At 38.6% G+C, this 18,093-nt stretch overlaps 1 protein-coding gene across 1 annotated transcript; it reads right to left on the bottom strand.

Moving 5' to 3' along the window:
- Nucleotides 1–620: 620 nt before the first annotated feature.
- On the bottom strand, nucleotides 621–10,475 carry LOC128132873 (uncharacterized). Its single transcript, XM_052769871.1, has 7 exons — nucleotides 10,381–10,475; nucleotides 3,430–4,051; nucleotides 2,995–3,243; nucleotides 2,506–2,614; nucleotides 2,192–2,313; nucleotides 1,138–1,169; nucleotides 621–1,026 (listed from the first exon to the last, which is right to left on the bottom strand). The coding sequence occupies exons 1-7, from the start codon at nucleotides 10,473–10,475 to the stop codon at nucleotides 621–623; spliced, it is 1,635 nt and encodes a 544-aa protein (XP_052625831.1).
- Nucleotides 10,476–18,093: the final 7,618 nt, after the last annotated feature.

Here is an 18,093-nt window from a genome sequence, read left to right on the forward strand (position 1 = left end):
TTCGGTTCTCTTTGGAGTTGAAAATGAAGCATCTTGAACCGAACACGTGGAAAAACTTCACATTTGGCTTTCGAACATTCAAGATTTCATATAGAGTGATGGCGAATCTCTTGTTCAGGAAGGATCGGTTCTGAGTGTAGCATGCAGCAGCAATTGCATCAGCCCAAAATTATAGTGGAAGAGAAGCGAAGCTCAGCATGGTTCGGGCCGCTTCACATAAAGAATGGTTTCGCCTTTCAACGATCCCATTTTGCTGTGGAGTATAGGGAGCAGAGAAGATGTGAGTTACTCCCTTTTCAGCCAGAAAATCTTCGAAATCTTTATTAATTCTTGAACTCAAGACCATTTTCGCTTCTTATATTCCGTACCACCTTTCGCAGCTGGACTTCGACTTGTTTGATAAAAGCCTTCAACTTGGGCGTCGCCTCTGATTTCTGTTTAAGAAAGAAAACCCAGGTGAAGCGAGAAAAATCATCTACAATGACAAGTATAAACTTACTACCACCGAAGCTCTCAACAGCCGAAGGACCACATAAGTCGATGTGCAGTAGTTCAAGAGGTTCGATGATCTTTGTGTTGATCCGAGTAGGGTGACTCTTTCAGCTTTGCTTGCTCATTTTTCATGCTGCGCACAGATGTTCCTTATCAAATTTGAGAATAGGAAGTCCACGCACGTGATCACCAAGCACCAACTGATTAATATCTTTGAAGTTCAGATGGGACAGTCTTCGGTGCCATAACCAACTTTCATTTGTGTTCGCCTTTGATAGCAAACATATTTCTAGCTTTCCTTTTATCAAGTTGAGATTTAGAGGAAATATCTCCCCTTTTCGCTCAGATTTTAACAGAATTTTCTTCATTTGTTTTTCAATTATTTTTGATCCCTCATCATCAAACGAGACTTTCAAACTGGTTCCTGCGAAAAGTTGAGAAATGCTGATGAGGTTATGTTGCAATCCTTCCACGTAGGCTACCTTTCGTATAGAGAACTCTCCGTTAGTTATCATGCCATATCCTTTGATGATGCTGTAAGAGTTGTTTCCGTATTTCACACACCCACCATCCTTAAGGGACCGAAACTCTCTAAGTTCTTCACTTTTTCTTGTCATGTGACGAGAGCAACCACTATCAATATACCATTCTTCGTCAAACTGCTCCTCACTTATTACCTGCAAAAATTAAGCAGATTTAGGAACTCGAATTTGCTTGGCCCTGGTGAGACTTTTACAGATTACGGAATAGCAGCCGAAAGATCAACCATATATGTTCTTTTCATTAATGTGGTTTCATCTTTTCGTTTGATGGTGTACACTTTTATTTTATTTTTATCTTCGTTTATCTTGTGTGTTTTATTGTTGGTTGGTTTCACAGTTGAGGTTTTCTTGAGTGTTCTAGAGTTAGCTGCCTCTTTGGTCTTTTGGACTTCAGGTTCTTAATATAGTTTTCCTTTTCCTTTTATGTCCTTCACAAAGTTGGGCTTTGATTGAGAGTGAGGAGGATGGGATTTGGAACTGTAACTTGCTTTTTGGTTCTGGGCTCTTATGTTGGAACCGAAACAAGACTTTCGGTTCTTGGCGTAATTAGAGTTAGGACTGAAACTTGACTTTCGGTTCTTGTGACTTCCAGAATTAGAACCAAAACGGGTCGTTCGGTTTTCTTGACTACATGACTGGTAGTCATTGCTAGAATGAGACTTGACATGTGCTTCCTTTTTAAGAGTACTAGCTTTTTCGGAACGAACATAAGAAGGGTTTTGGGACTGCTAGAACTGCTTTCTCTCATTGAGATTCTTCATGTATCGTTTTTTCCTCTGGCGTTTCTATTCAGCGAGTTGCTCTTGAGTCTTGTGAATATTGGCCTTAGGTTTCGTTTTCTTTTCAAGAGCTTCGGTTGTTGTAGATGAGACGCCGGTAGATTTAAATGATTCGCTTGGTATGTCTTTGGTACCACTGGTACTAGGTTTATCAAAGTTTGAGGGCTTGTTGAGGGGTTCGGGTATGTATCGTCCCATAACTCTCCATGAGGTTTGCTCTGACAGACCAACTGTTTCATCTGCATTATCAATGGGAGCAGACCAGAAGAAATTATCGCACCCTTCAGCATTATCTTTGTCAACCATCGATGTCAACTCTGTCGTTGGCTTCTTAGTGACTCCAGTGACTTTATACACTTGGTTGGGTGTAGTTTGTACCTTCTGATAGACAATGGCCTTTTCTTTGAGCGTCTTTGATTTTTCCTTTGACACCCGAGCATATTCAACCGAATTTTCAGATATGAGGGGTTTTGTTGGTTCGGGTTCGTTTTTAATGAATTCTGAACAATCGACCATGTCTTCTACAGAGATTTAACTCATCTCACTCTCCTCATCAAATTCAGAAGTGCTTTCTAAATTGATTTTATTTTCTGAACTCAATTTGGCGTTGGATGAGTCAAATTTCTATATAGTCTCAGTCTTTATTTTTAATTTATCATTTTCGTCCAGCAAATTCTTAAGCATATACTTACGTTCTTTAGACTCAATGAAAGATTCAATTTTGTCCAATCCATATTTGTAGGTGACAGAGATTTCATCCAAGGACATTATAGATTCACACTCAGAAATGATTTCGTCCTCCTTAAATTCAAGGAAAGGCAAAATCATTTTATGAATCTGTTTTCCTATCTCTCAATTTAAATGTAACTGAGTGATATTAGTATATAGGCATTTAGCTATCAAACAGAAAACATTTCGTTGTTTCAAAATTTCAAATTGTCTCTTTGCAAATAAATAAGTTCATCCTTAGCGCTACTTAACTCTAACTCCTTCTGCTGAATCCACATTCTTCTCTCCTCACTCTTGGAAGACTCCCTGCTGAGTTGGTCAGTTAGGTTAGAGTTGGACAAGCGAGTTTGCATAAGACTGCCACTTAAACTAGAAAACTTGGATTTTAATTCATTTAAATCTTTTTCATAGTTTGTTATTGGCACTTTATGAGATTCTAGTATAGTTTGTACCTTCTTGATCAACTGATCGCAGTCGCTGATCTTTTCACTCATGGGCTTGGCAGCGAAGCATTTGTCTTCCTTGACCTTCTCCTTCTCATGCTTGCTTTCGGTTGTTATCATTAAGCATTTCCCAGCCGACACAACAACTCCTTCTCTCGCCACATATGCTCTTCCATGCGAGGGTGTGCGTACCTCTTCATCCTCAGAATCTATAGACCAAACTTCCACTCCATCGAACTCATCATTGACAATGTTTTCCTGCACAATCAAAGCATTCATGGAAACCTTAGCAGTTTTCTTCTTCTTTATCTCCTCCAACTTTCTCATGTAGTAAGCTTCATCATCTTCACCCTCCTTCTTCTCAGCCATCTTTCTTAGCATGCAATCCTTGGCAAAGTGGTTCTTATTATGACAGTAGTTGCAATCGTACCTAGAGTCACCCACAAGTTTACTCTCCTTCTTTTCATCGTCCTTTTGGGTGTTGTTCTTTGGTTCTTCCTTCACTTTTTCAGAATTATAGCTTCCCTGCCAGTTTCGGTTCTTATTGGCTGGGAACTTTCTGCGAGCAAACTTCTTCGGGTTAGTGACCATCATTGTGTACTCTTCATTGGTCAGATCACATTCTGACATATCAGATTGCTCCTCTTCGTCTACTACATTCTTGCGTTTATAAACAAGGGCCAGTGAACCCACACCCGAAACAACTTTCGCTTCTTTTGTTACTTCGCTCTCATGGGATTTGAGAATTCCCATTAGCTTCGCCAGTGAATATGATTTAAATTGTTCATGAGCTTTCACTGTTGAAACCACTGCTATCCATTCGGGCCTTAAGCCATTCATTAATGTATCATTTTGTTCAATCACCTTCCTTTCAATACTAGGCTTCATCATCTTGCTAAGAAAATGGTTGAAACGATCGAATGTTTGAATGAGCTTCTCTTCAGGTTTTTGTACGAAAGCACCGAATTCAGAGAGCAATAAGGTTTGGATCGAGTGCTCCAGATCCTCATCGGTTGAGTACAGTTCCTTCAACCTATCCCATATTTCTTTAGCTGTTGTGCATGAACTTACAAGACGAAAAGTGTCGGATTACAATGAAAATCTGATCATCCTCATGGCTTTAACATTGCATAACAATTTGTCTTTTTCATCTTGAGGGATCTTGTCTTCGTCCTCCAAAAGTTTCTTATACTCCTTTTGAGTCTTGATTGTTTGGTTTGTTCCAGAGTGAACAAACGGACCCTATGTTAGTGCTTCCTAGATTAAGTAGCCATTATCTTCAGATCCAACTATGTAGTCTTTGAAGTGATGTGCCCACACTTCATAATCTTGAGTATAAAGAATGGGAATTCTTGTTGTTGATCCAATACCGCTGCAGATGTTGATTGGATTGATTTGAGAGTCATCGTGAGACATGATGAACGTGTTCAGTTAGAATCAGACTTGTAACGTTGAACTTAGGGTTTTATCAAAAACTAGAGATACCCTCGACAGGAGGAAGACAACGTCTTTATATTGATAAAAGTGGAAACCCTAAAGGATTCTTCAAACAGAAGAGATACGTACGTATTACACAGTCTCATGCTCTGATTCCAATTGTTGGAATAAAAGAGTTGTAGATCAATAGATTCCAAACAGAAAAACAATATTCAATAAGCAAAGAACACTATAATGGATCAATAGTGTCGAATGATTAATAACTCACACCTCAGAAGAGCTCGATGAAGAACTTCGACTATAGAGGTGTGCTAGGGTTACAATGCAAGTACTTAATAAGAATGATCAATCTAAAAGCTATACATGCATGCAATATTTATATGCTAACCGTAGTGATTATCCACGGTTGGACAGGCCCAAACCGGGTAAAATAAATGGACTAATGACCGAGCCCGAAGACGCAACACCAGACCCAACATTACCATTGTCAATGTCTATTGAAAGTTTGGGAAGTTGATCTTCTAATCAAATTTGCTTTGCTAGTCCTCCAAATCATCGCTGATTCAGCAGTACCAAACAAATAGATAAGATTATTAAGAGTCATGCTATAGTCTATTTCATAGTAGTCCCAAAGGAACTCACTATGTGACTTAGAAAGTGATTGAACATCCAACTTTCTAAAGACTTTGACACCCAACTGTCTCGGCTTGTCAATATGTGACTTTATCTCCAAGAAATGAGCACACATAGACTTTGCTTGCCAATAAGGCTTAAGTGACCTTAATCTTTTCAAGAACTTGTGGGTTAGGGAGAATAATTGAAGGAGGTGAAAGAGAAGAAGTATGATTTCCATGAGCCAATCATGGGACATCATCTTCATTAGGAAGGTTTGTTCCAAGGGATTTGGGATGATCATAGATGTCTAAACCAGATATCTAATATGAGAGATATCTAAGTAAGTTGATTTAAGTCCTTAATATAACACCCAATATGAAATATTAAGGATAGGACCCAACACAATACTTTTATAACTTGTAAGAGGGATGCTGTAATCGAAGCTATAAAATATTTGAAGGTAGGCGAATGTCGATTCACCAATTTCCACCACGAAAAACAAAATAATTTATTAGGTTTTTACTTGGATTTTAAACTCCTAGATCTTTTGAGATTCATTGAACTGTTCAATGGCATGTTTCAATCTCGATTGTGCCATCTCAAGTTTTGTGACTGGGATGCCGAGGATCACAAAACAAGGTGTGAATAACCATGCAAATATACTTGGTACCCTTAATATGTACCCCTCAATAGATGTGTCGGTTAACCACACGCGCTCCATCGATACTATGATAAAACATTAAGTTACCCTTAGCCTACCTTGTTAAATCTAGGTTAGCGTGCCTGTTACCCACACATGCTCCACTAACGACTTAAGCAAAGTGCAAAGTGTAATTTCATGGGTTAGCACCAAATTCACATTTTCCTAGGTAACTAAGATTGGGAATTTATAAAAGTGTTTAGTTACTTAATATTTATCATTAATACTTTTAAAGAAGGGAGAATTATAGTCCTTGTCCTACCCATTCGGCTAACAATCCTCAACCAGTCAAGGAAGCGGTGGGTGAGAGTGAACACCCATTAAGCTGCCATTTTATAGGCAACAACCTTATACCCCCCTTATAGATCGGCTTTGTGAATGAGCCTACTAACGGTAAGACTGACTTGCTCTTATATATATATATATATATATATATATATATATATATATATATATATATATATATATATATTATTAACTTATAATATGATGAAGTATAAGGGTTGAATTTTAACTTTTAAAATTCTAAGGGCTTAACTTGGAATTAAAGTATTCATTAGGGAAAACATTTCTAATTCCAAAACTTGAGGGAAAGTTTTGAACATTTCAAAAACTAATTAATTCCATAACTTATGAGTTTAAAGAGTTTTAATTAAAAAACTCTTCAAGTTCCATAACTTGAGGACAAGTTATGGAAGACTTTAAACCATTAAAGGAAATAACTCTTCCTTTATTCATAACTTATGAAAACTTTATGAGTTTTATGATTCTTAAATGTGACTTTCCATATAACTTGAGGACAAGTTACAAAAACACATTTTAGAACCAACTCTTTGATTAATTTGGATTGAAAACAACAATTTCACATAACTTTTCTACTAATCTAAGCAACTCATAAGAACAAGATAATTGGAATCAAACTTTTTCATGTAATTAGCATAACACTTAAACTAATACAAAACATGAATCTATTTACAACTATCTTTGAAATTGGATTAGCATGAACATTACCACATCAAAAACAAGTTTATCTGTTCAAAAACAGCTTAGGGTAATGTTCCTAGTCCAATTCCAGCAAAAAACAATCGAATATATGCTGTCAGGGGGTCCAACTCGTCGAGTGCATGAACCAACTCGTCGAGTTGGATGAGTTTTGCCTTGGACTCGTCGAGTTCCTTCATGGAATCGGTGAGTCTGTTGTGCAGACAACAACAAAATTCAAATTTTCAGCCATTTTTGCAAGTATAACAAGAAAACAAGCCTAGGCTCTGATACCACTGTTGGGTTGTGAGCATTCTAACACTCCAAAGTGTACATGCAACCCTAAATACCTTGGATCTATGTTTTCTCTATTATACATGCAAATATGAATATCCAAGGTATTATCCTAACTAGCCTAAAAAACATTGATTCATATGAATGTAACAAGTTAGAATAACATACCTTTTGGTGTAGCTTGATTCCATGGAGCTTAAGAGCCTAGTGCCCTAAGTGTGACACCTCAAATGGTTCACACAACATCATATGCACTTGCAAGAACTTAGAGAGAAATGATACTTCATGAAATCGACTTGCCCTTTTCTTCACACACTAGTGGCTGATTTTCCCCAAGAATATGATCTTTATATAGTTTGTCACAATTAGGGTAAACCCTAATTGTCATGGCTTTCCATTTCCTTGGATCCATGGGTTCAAATACAACATGGAGCATCATATGGGTTTTAGCTCACCTTGATAATCCATGGAGACTTAGCCCATTATAAAAGTATGGATGATTTACACAATCAATCCATATATTTAATTAGTCTTATTTTGATCACTTAATTGATTCTAAATTAATTCTTGATCAATACTAATTAAATAATCTTATTAATATATTAGAACTTATAATATATTAATAAACCTTAAGTGTTATTTCTCTCATTATAGTCTATCCAAATGCATGATGCCATGCAACCCAAATGGACCATGCCAAGTCGGGTCAAGTACATACCAATTATAGTTATGGACTTAGACACTAATCCAAAAAGTAATACATATAATCCAATCCTCCTAGGCTATAAGGTGTCATACAAATCAGGTAATTCTATCATATGAAACCTGAAGGTATCCTTAGTCCTAATCTAGGATGCAATTCACATATTAGGCATACTGATCATAATACATAGGTATGCATAATTTAGGAACCACTTACTTGAGTGTGCCTGACTGCAGGCATTGCACCCCATTTTCTTAGCAATAATCTTGTTATAAATTCAATTTCTTTTTCTTTCGAAAAGATTATCATTTCCTCAGTTTGAGTTCTGAGACACTCGAAAGTGTTCTCGAATCCCTCAAACCAAGGTTCTAATACCAACTTGTAACAACCCAAAACCATGATAAAAATTTTCATTTAAAAACCAATAGTTTCAATCACCAAATAGATCCAAGTCAATAATAGTGTAAAATATCCAAAACATCACAGTAATAGTATCTAAAAGTGTGGGAAATATGAGGGGAGGATGTTGTGCCATCACGTTGGGCTCTTCCCCTTTGTACCGGAAGTATCTAAAATCATAAACGTAAACTATAAGCATAAAGCATAGTAAGTTTCCCCAAAATACAACATACCAAACACATAAACCGTGCCTAGCCGTGGGGTAGATTCCAATCCAAGAAACAAATATGGGCCCGCCATGAGGTTTTTTTCAACCCGATCATACGATAGTGAGCCCCACTCTGGGGTTCATTTCAACCCAATCATACCATAATGGGTCCAACCTTGGGGTTTATTTCAACCTGATCATACAATAGTGAGCCACACCTTGGGGATTTTACAATCTATTATACAAACATATATGTAAAAATCACATAATAGCTAGCATTCTAAATAACAGAATAATGTGCAGGAATTAGTTCCTTCGACCCTTGGGTACATTGAGGAAACTCACCCTCGGTCTGAAAAGATAGATGAACATCACACTGCTCTGAATATCTACTCTACCGGTCACATGTTAAATGATAAACGACTAAACTCAATCTATAATTCAAAATACTCAAAATACCCTTAGGTTAAACTTGGTAAAAATTTGGTCAAAACGAAACTCAAAAAGTCAGTTGAGTTGACTCATCTAAGTATGCCTAGCGTACTCAGCTTATATGCTTAGCGTACTTAAGGGTTGACAAAAATCAGGTTGTTGACAAAGTACGTTGAGCATACTCTAGTGTACACCTAATGTATGTGCCAACTAGCTTCACCTTCTATTAAGAGCTTAATCTCTTAATCCCTTTCGTCTTAAATCTAGATCCAGTCCTCAAATGATGTCCTTAATCATAAAGTTTCCAACTTTATAATTTTGCATTTCTATTAGGTGCTCAATACCAAAAACCCTAACTTATTAACTCATTAAGACATCCTAGTCCATGCATGGGGGAAAACTAAGGACCAAGATTACATTTTTATGATTCTAAACACTCAAAAATGTCTGAAAGGATAACTCAAAGGAATTAGAGTAACCCATACTCAAATACATCAAGCTTATAGGACCAAAATTAACATAACCCATGGCTAATCAAGATCTAAGCAAAGCTTCATCAAGATCAGAGCTTTTTACCTCTAAGTGGTGCCAAATGATGATGTCTTTCTGGATCCATATTGCCTCACTCTTCTAAGATGGTCTCCTCTTCCTTCTTCCTCCTTCAATATCACCAAAATACACACTTAGGGCTGAAAGATGCTCTAAGAATGGATTCAGTTTTTCAAGGGTCGATATGACGGGTGGAGGCTGATAAAAGAAAGGGTTTTGAGGCTATAAAGGTGCTTGAATAACAAGATGTTACACCAGTTAAATTCACAATATGAGTTATCGTTGATTTGAAGTGTAGATGAAAGATACATAACTGAGTTCTAAAGTAATTTTATTTTTTTCATTCTTGGTTACACCACAACGCTTCATTCCGTTCTTCTTTTTAATCCTAATAATTTCATTTTTGTTTAATCTACTATCAGACAAAAAAATCAAAAATAGAAAATTAACTACCAACAAAAGATACAATAAGATCAAATCGGAAATTAGTGTTTCCTGTTCGTGTCTCTTAACCCTCCCCCTCAACATCTCTCTTTTTCACCTATGGTATGGAGAACTTTTGGTCACCTAAATAATGGATTTCTTTGCTGGAAAATTTGTTGCAACAGGAGACTATCGACGAAGTAATAGAGGCTACCGGTGTAGAGTCCCAATTCAGTGATCCAAACCAGTGATAAAAAAATACGAACAAGAAAGGAGTAGAAGAAGAGATTTATCAAGCAATACACAAGTTTATAAGCTAAAACATCTGGTACACCTTGATCACACACACACAATGACCGTAAACACTTCTGATACGCCACTCTATTATGACAGAATCTGACACTATTTATAGGAACAGATTGGCCGTGAACAGGGTTCACGGCCGAACATGCGTTCACAGCTGTAAACCTGTTCACGGACGAGAACACCAACACAACCACAAACAATCACCAAAATACACATTATAAGACCAAGACCCTATAAGACTTTTACAAATAGTTGCCTAGCCCAAACCACTAATTTATGACCTATCAATCTCCCCCTTGGTTTGTGGCTAGCATGAACTCAGTCTTCTCTTATCTTGGATTCTCTAACAGCATCCCATCTGATTTTCCCATAGCCCCCATCCATAGCCTCTTATCAATTATCTTAGCAACCATACTCGTGAACTCCTTGGCATCTGGCTCCATCATCTATGTTTTGTAGATTATTTGATGTCTAGCCAAGGTGTGAATATCTCTATCCCTGAACTTCAACAAGATCTTTAACTTCAACAAGATGAAGGACAATATCTCTGTCTGAAAAATTGATTGCTGTTGTGGCAGTAACCTCATCAAAAGCCCAAAATTCCATACGATCCAGATATCCATCTTGAAAATGTTGAGGAATATGAATTTCTTTCAACTGTTTAGTAGGAGGCCACAACACTATTTTCATTGGCTTGTTGGTCCTGGGATCGAGCAGCTCCGGATCTCTTCTAACAAGTGAATTTGTAGTTTTCATTCCAGTAAACTTTTCTTTGACCTGCCTCTCCAGAAAGTATTTGAAATTGAAGGCTTGAGGGTCCTTGGAAGGATTGTGGAATGGAGCTTTTGAAAGTTCTGTAATATCGACTTTTGTCCAGGAACAAAAGTCGTGGGTATCCTTGTAGTATTCCGGAGTGCCATAGTTCCTCTTCGCCAACCACAGATTCAAGTCAGCATTATATACCCACATCTTAATTCCCGATCGATTGCCAAACTTGTCATCGAACCTCCATTTTTCAAGATCAATCACTGTGAGTTGAGGCTGGTCTGCACGAAGGTTCTCATGAAAGTTCCTCATGAAAAGCCATCCTTTTTTCTTCTCTGCGGTAACCTTCCTCTTAGCTTGCTTAATGGTGATTCAAGGGTTGGCATGGGCAGGTTATTTTTCAAATCAATTGACAATCCTTGTGGTTCTAGGAGGTGGTGGATCTACAGGGTTGTCATGTTGAGAAGGCTGGACAGGGACACTGGAAAAACCTTCAGTGGAAAAAGGTTGTTCGACTGATGAATTGAACTTGTCAACAAGTTCTTCAATAAGCTTGTTCTTCAAATCATAATAACATGTTGTTAAAGCTCCAAGGTGAGTCTGGAGATTAGTTATCTGCTTTGGCTTGGTTTTTTTGTCTGCTTCAACATCTGAAAGACGAATGTCGAGTTTACCTATCAAAGCATCCTTTTTAATGATTGTATGTTTTAACACTCCTATCTTAACCTTGAGCTTTGATTTGGATGGCTCCACTCCCCCTGAGTTGCCTTCCTCAATTAATATGCCTTTTCCACAAGGAGGAAGGCTTGTTTCTTCTTATGTGTCCAAGGCCCTTGCAAGCCTCACAGAGGCGATGTCGTGCACATGCCTTTGGGGGGGGGGACCTCCAGGAACTGAAGACCTCCCGGTTTCCAAAATGGTGCTTGGTCCTTCTTGTGTTGGAGCGATTGGAGTAGCAACTAATGTTATGGTTGCAGGCTGTGTCGGTGGGGCCTGCTCCCGAATATGTACTCCCGGCCTCGGATCATGTCTTCTGCTTTTCGACGGAGGCTGGGAGGTTTGAGTCATCAGAGGATCACTGATAAATGGACTAGAGGTAGGGATATCAACATTAAGGGGAGAAATCCTTGATGCTGCATCCGTATCAATAGTAACACTGGCGATCTATTCTGAAGTAAGAGGCATTGCTTCTTGGACATCTTCTACTTCCCTTATCTCCATTGCCGGTTGTGCACCTTCATCGACACCATCAAAGAAGGAGTCAAGGTCCTCATTTTTTAGCAATAATCATTCTCAAATTCATAATTCATGTTAATATCATTATGCCCAAAAATGTCACCACCAAAAATCAAGTCATCATCATCAAAACCCTCATCTTCACCATCATTATCACCATCACCACTCACATCTTGACTCTCATTGAAATCACTTTGTACCTCCACGTTTATCATGTTATCATGTTCCTCTGCTACGATTGCAACCGGAGGAACTCTTTCATCTTTGTGCCCAGTGATGGTTATGACATCATCTTCAGATTCCAAGTGGTCAGAGGAGCCGTTTGACTCGGATACATCACTTGACTCTGCAAATATCCCGAACTTCACCAAAGGGTATTTTCCTTCGAGTATATACTTACCCTTACGGTTCTGTTTGATTAAGCCGAAGGTGTTTGACCCAAGAGATTTCATGTCTAGTGTTTCTCCTCCTTTTTTAATCTCCAGGTAGTTGTTCTTGATGATCAACTATAGGAATCTTGGGTACATAAGAAATTTTTCTCTTTTCTTTCCTTCAACATTCCCAATCAATTCGTCCACGATGTACTTGTAGAAGTTGAATTCAAGAACCGCGGCAAGAGTGACAATTGCACCCGTGTTCAGTAATGAAATTTCATCCGCCCCAGATTTTCTACCCGAGATGTAGCTCATGAACACATGAGCTAGAAACCTCTAGTAGGGTGGTAACAACTTCTTGATGGTTGGAGGAAATTCTCTTTCATATCTCATCTGTTTGATGATTTCTTCTGTTTGATCCATTGCAATCTCAGTCAGAAAACTTCGTTGATCTTCAATTCTCAGAACCTCTCGGATGATCCGCTCTGTAACAACAATTTTTCTTCCTTTAACAGTTCCTTCAACAAATTTTGAGTTTCCATCTCCTTTTTGCACCACGACAATGCTCCAAAACTCTTTAATTTGATTTTGGTAGATCACAGGACTTAATGTTAGAGCAGAAGCTAGGCGACACTTCTTCAAACCATGCACCATGGACCTGAGTTCACCGTGGGCTGCTGGTGGGTCAACCAAGAAGATAGCCAAGTTGTGACTGTCAGCAAACTTGAGTTCAGCCATTTTTGATCTGCACTTAACCAATCCAAGTGAGAAAACAATTTATTTAAATAATTAAGATTAAGGTTTTACTCCTAAAACAATTTAATTAGTCTTTTAATGGTGATTAAGTGTTAAAAACAATGAGTCATGTCCAAAAATTAGGGTTTACGGTCAGAGAGGGAGTTTACGGCCGTAAACCCTTCAGTGGTCGTGAACCCTTCAAGGGACGTATACGCCGACATATGGAATTTCTTCAACTTAACCCTCGATTCACGGTCGGTTTTCTATTAGAATGGCATTTTGATGATTGCAATAGGCATACCTACAAGAGTAAATGAGTGATTTCACGAAAAATTGAGGAATCAAAATCGAATGAGAGAAAGAATCTTGAGGGTTCACGGCCGCAAACTCAGAATGAAGGAGAAGAGAGTTTACTGTCATCTTCAGCCTCTCTTTTATACCTGGACCCTATCCGGTCCATTACCCATGGGTTGCAACTCAAGATGCCTAAAAAATTAAGCCCAATACTCAAAAATATTTAAAAATCATGCATTTTGAGGACTTTAAAAATAAAATAAAATAAAATCTAAAATTTTAAACTAAAGAAATTTTTTAATTTTTGATATTTAGCTAAACGAAAATAAAATAAATAAAAAAGTAAAAATAAAATAAAATTGAAATTTAAAATGAATTAACAATAATTTCTTTTTCACTAATCCTAATAATATTTTTGTGATTTTGGGATCAAAGTTATTAGAGAGCCTTAATCCGTTTATCAGTACCTCCACCTTCATATCTAGATCTGGTCGATCGCCGGTATTGTGGTCGACTTAAACACGAAAGACTGTGACAGATTTAGGACATACTACAAATGGCAAGACATTTAACCCTATGTTCCTAGACAGTATTCCTAAGTGACCATTCAGTTGACGATGACCAAGGATATTGTTGTCCACCTAAATTAAGCAGCGAGATCTAGACACAACCTCTAATTGTTCAATTTTAGTTGTACTAGAATATGTTTCCAGCTTCCTGATATATCCCGATAATCAAGAATTTCCGAAATACTCCTTACATTAGATGAGGAAACAATTATTAAGGAGAAAGGACATATTTAGATTGCATATGTTAAACACCTAGTTCGACTCTCTTCCAATCATGCAAAAGGGTTAACATATGACCGACCATATTTAGAGGGATTGAGAAGTAGAATGGTGCATATGTTGTGTTCCAGGTCAGATGTATTTCAATCACACGAAGGAGACAACATATGACTAACAGACAGGAAGAATTGCATAGATAAAAGATGCAAAGAATTAGAGTTGCATATGTTGCAGTCCAGGTCGGATTTTCCAATCATAGAGAGGAGGCAACATATGACTAACAAGAAGAAAGAAAAAAAAATAACTTTCTACAGACCTAATTTACCGGAATTCCCCAGTGACCCTATCAGTACCAGAATTAAGGATAGGCGTCCATACATCAGGAAAAGTGACACCACAGTTCTAGATACATATTACTTTTGTCTGACCGGTAGATTCTCATGTATATCTCCCTGCTCACTCTACCCAAGCGTCATATTGTCAGGCTAAATGGAACTATCTAAGGTATAATCGTCAAGTCTCTAGATTCCTTAAGTTCATCTAAACATAGTCAAGTCCATTTAAGTATTTCGTGCCTACCAGCGCATCGAACACAAAGCCTAGATAATTCAATTTTGGTACATTACACAGATTCAATTAGCCTGTTATCACATGAATATATCACTTCCCAACAGAACACCTATAGAAACGCTACTGAAAAGACACTATTTTTGGATTTTTTATTTTCTAAGTTTTTTGTTTGGTTTTTTTTATTTCTTCCCCTAAATTTGTGCATGGGTGAGAATGAAAATTAAATGCTCAAATTTAAACGAACCTATAACAAAATTAGTCCTCAAAGTGTATCATTTTCAAAAATCCCACAAGCACATCGAATCGAGCTTTGTTAAACGGTTTTGTGAACAAATCCGCCACATTATTAGCAATGGGAACCTGTTTTAACCAAATGAGTGAACACTCATAACAATCTCTGATAAAATGCACTTTGATGTCGATGTGCTTGGTTTTGAGTGTTGGATTGGATTTTTAGCAATTTGAATTGTAGCTTCATTATCACAAAAAATAGGGGGTTCTAGAAAATTCAAACTGTAACACCATGTTTATTTATTAGATAAATACATAATTATTGAATGAATAGAAGCCCTAAAATAAATAATTATATGTCAAATGATGGTCTCGTAGAGCTAATTGTCACACTTTAAGAGATTGGGGGCTAAAGAGTAAAATTCGGACATAATTTGTAAGTATTAATGAGGGCAGGGACTATTATTGGTAAATTTCCGACCTTATTTGTGAGGGTTATTGGTAAATTTCCGACCTTATTTGTGAGGGATTTCAGAAAATGGAGTTTAAATGGTAAATATTGGATTAAGTAGGAAGAAAATGTTATGGGGAGGGACTATTATTATCATTATGGCAAACTTGTAGAGGGAGGTGGGTATTTAAAGGGAGTATAACCCTAACCCTAGGAAGGAACAACCGCCGCTCCATCCTTATGCCCGCACCATCGGCCTCCACCCTACTCCCTTGTTTCTCCGACCACTGAGCCACCATTGATCTCGTTCGTCCTCCAATTACCAAGCATCATCAAGTCATCCTTGCCACCAGCAATAGCAAAGACCCATGACATAGGGTGGGAAGCCCTCAGGCGTTGCTGCTTCGTCGCTGCAATTAACGACCGCCGCCGCTGGATGTTGCCACATTGTTGCCGCCGCCACTGTCATTTGCGACGAGAGGAGAAACCGTGAATCATAGCCGGTTGATAAGGAGGTTTATGTCATCTATTCCATCGGGGAAGGTGACTTCTTTTCTTCTTCTCGCTACTGTGGTTCCGGTTGCTCTAACCGCCGTCCGTTGATCGCTTTTCTGTCGTTGCCTTGTGGGTGGTGGAGTGTTTAAGTGTTTGCAAATAAGGATTCGTGCTTGTTATGAGATTGCGTGAGAAGGGGGTGCTTTCGAATGGAAATCATGGAGAACCACCATGGCAACCGGCCATGGTAGCTGCCGCTGAGAACGAAAGCTATTGCCGCTGAAAGTTGCTGCCGGCCTCCGACCACCGCCTGCTACCGTAGGGCGGTCATGTGTGTGGGTGTCTACGTTATTTTTATGTGCGTGTTGCGTGGATATTGTTGTAAATTGTGTTTTAATCGCCCGAAATAATAATAAAAAACTATAACCACCACCGTCAGGTGGTGGCTGCTGCCTCATGCCGCCACCGGCCGCCGTACCGGGTGGCGGTGTGCTTGCTTTGTGAGTTTGATTCGTTTAGGGTGCTAGAAACCCTAATGGGCCTTGTAAGCCCTAATGGACCCTAACTGACCCAAATAAAACCCTAATGGACTTAATGATATTCTAGTGGGCCTAACAGGCTCAATAAAGCCCTAATTGACATAAAAGCCTAGCAAATTGATAAATGGGCTAATATTTGGATTGGAAACCCTAATTAGGATTTAGAAAACCCTAATGCCAATAAAACCCTAATTTTGAGAATTAATCGGGACAAACACACGGGAATTATTTAATAACATGAGATATTAAATAATAATCATTAGCAAAGATTAATCTAAGCAATATTGGACTTAATGGATTAAGTCCTTAGAGGATTAAGTCCTTAATGGGTTAAGTGAGAAACACTTAACCCTAATCATCATTTTATGTGAAACCCTAATTGCACTTGGGTTTATTGTTGGGCCTTTCTATTAGGCCTTGATGATTGGGCTATTAATGGGCCATCCAAGATCAAGAAAATGGACTAGAATAATTAATGGACTTTGTGGTAAGGCCCATGTGAGGAGTTGGGCCTAATTTGGAAAATTGGGCCATAGATGGGCCATAGTTTGGTCCTTTATGATTATGTGATATTGGGCCATTAGAATGTTGAATGTTAGACTGGACTAAATGGTTGGGCCTTATGGTAAGACCTTGTAAGGGTTTGGGCCCAATTTGGAAAAATGGGCCATACGATGGGCTTTGACTCATAGTTGAGTTTTGGGCCTATGGATTGGGCCTTGGGCTTCAATAAAGCCAGACATGGGGTAATGTAGTAATGACCCCAAGTACGTACTTATGGTTATGTAGTGGAACCTAATTATTAATTGGGTGTTATTTTGGTGTTGACAGTTCTGGAATCTGTCATCCAGCAGTTGGGGTTGAGTTTGCAGGACTTCAACAGTATGGGATTGTGTCTACGGGACTTTAGCAGTGTGAGGTGAGTTACATTCCAGTAGCGGTGGGTCTACAGCCACAATGCCGGCCCACCAGTAGGAGTTGTATGTCAGATGATTGTCTTTCTGATATTCATCTAGGTTGGCTACTACCTGATATTTTTATGTGCTCGCATGATATGTTATATGTGATAGTCGTAGTATGAGGGGAATAGTCCCCAAGTTCGGTTGTTACGACCGAAGGGCAGTTCGGGCACCCTATATATGCCTAACAGTATGTTTATGCTATGTTATTATGTGGTAGTAGTATGAGGTGAAATAGTCCTCGTATCTTGGTCGTAGGGACCGAAGGGTAGGTCGGGCAACCCAGATATGCCTGACAGTATGACTACGTTATGATATGTGTGGTAGTAGTTATATGGGGTGAAATAGTCTCCAGAATTCGGTTGTTAGGACCGAAGGGTAGGTCAACACCCAAGAATGGCTTGACATGGGTAGGTCAGCACCCTAAAATGGCTTGACATGGGTAGGTCGGCACCCTAGAATGGCTTGACATGGGTAGGTCGGCACCCCAGAATGGCTTGACATGGGTAGGTCGGCACCCCAGAATGGCCCGACCGGGTAGGTCAGGCACCCCAGAATTTCCCGATAGTATGTATGCTACGTGATTGTATGGGTTGTCGTATGATGGGGGAACTCACTAAG

This window comes from Lactuca sativa, chromosome 3 (genome assembly GCF_002870075.4).
Source record: "Lactuca sativa cultivar Salinas chromosome 3, Lsat_Salinas_v11, whole genome shotgun sequence".
NCBI lineage: Eukaryota > Viridiplantae > Streptophyta > Magnoliopsida > Asterales > Asteraceae > Lactuca > Lactuca sativa.

What these genes read in the sequence shown, in the direction of transcription:
- LOC128132873 (XM_052769871.1), bottom strand. Translation starts at nt 10,475, where the DNA reads ATGGAGCCAGATGCCAAGGAGTTCACGAGTATGGTTGCTAAGATAATT. An exon ending in GGAAAATCAGATGGGATGCT is followed by an intron (nt 4,052 to 10,380) that starts GTTAGAGAATCC and finishes TCGTCTTGTAAG; the next exon opens with TTCATGCACAACAGCTAAAG. An exon ending in AGGCCATTGTCTATCAGAAG is followed by an intron (nt 1,170 to 2,191) that starts GTACAAACTACA and finishes TAATTTTTGCAG; the next exon opens with GTAATAAGTGAGGAGCAGTT.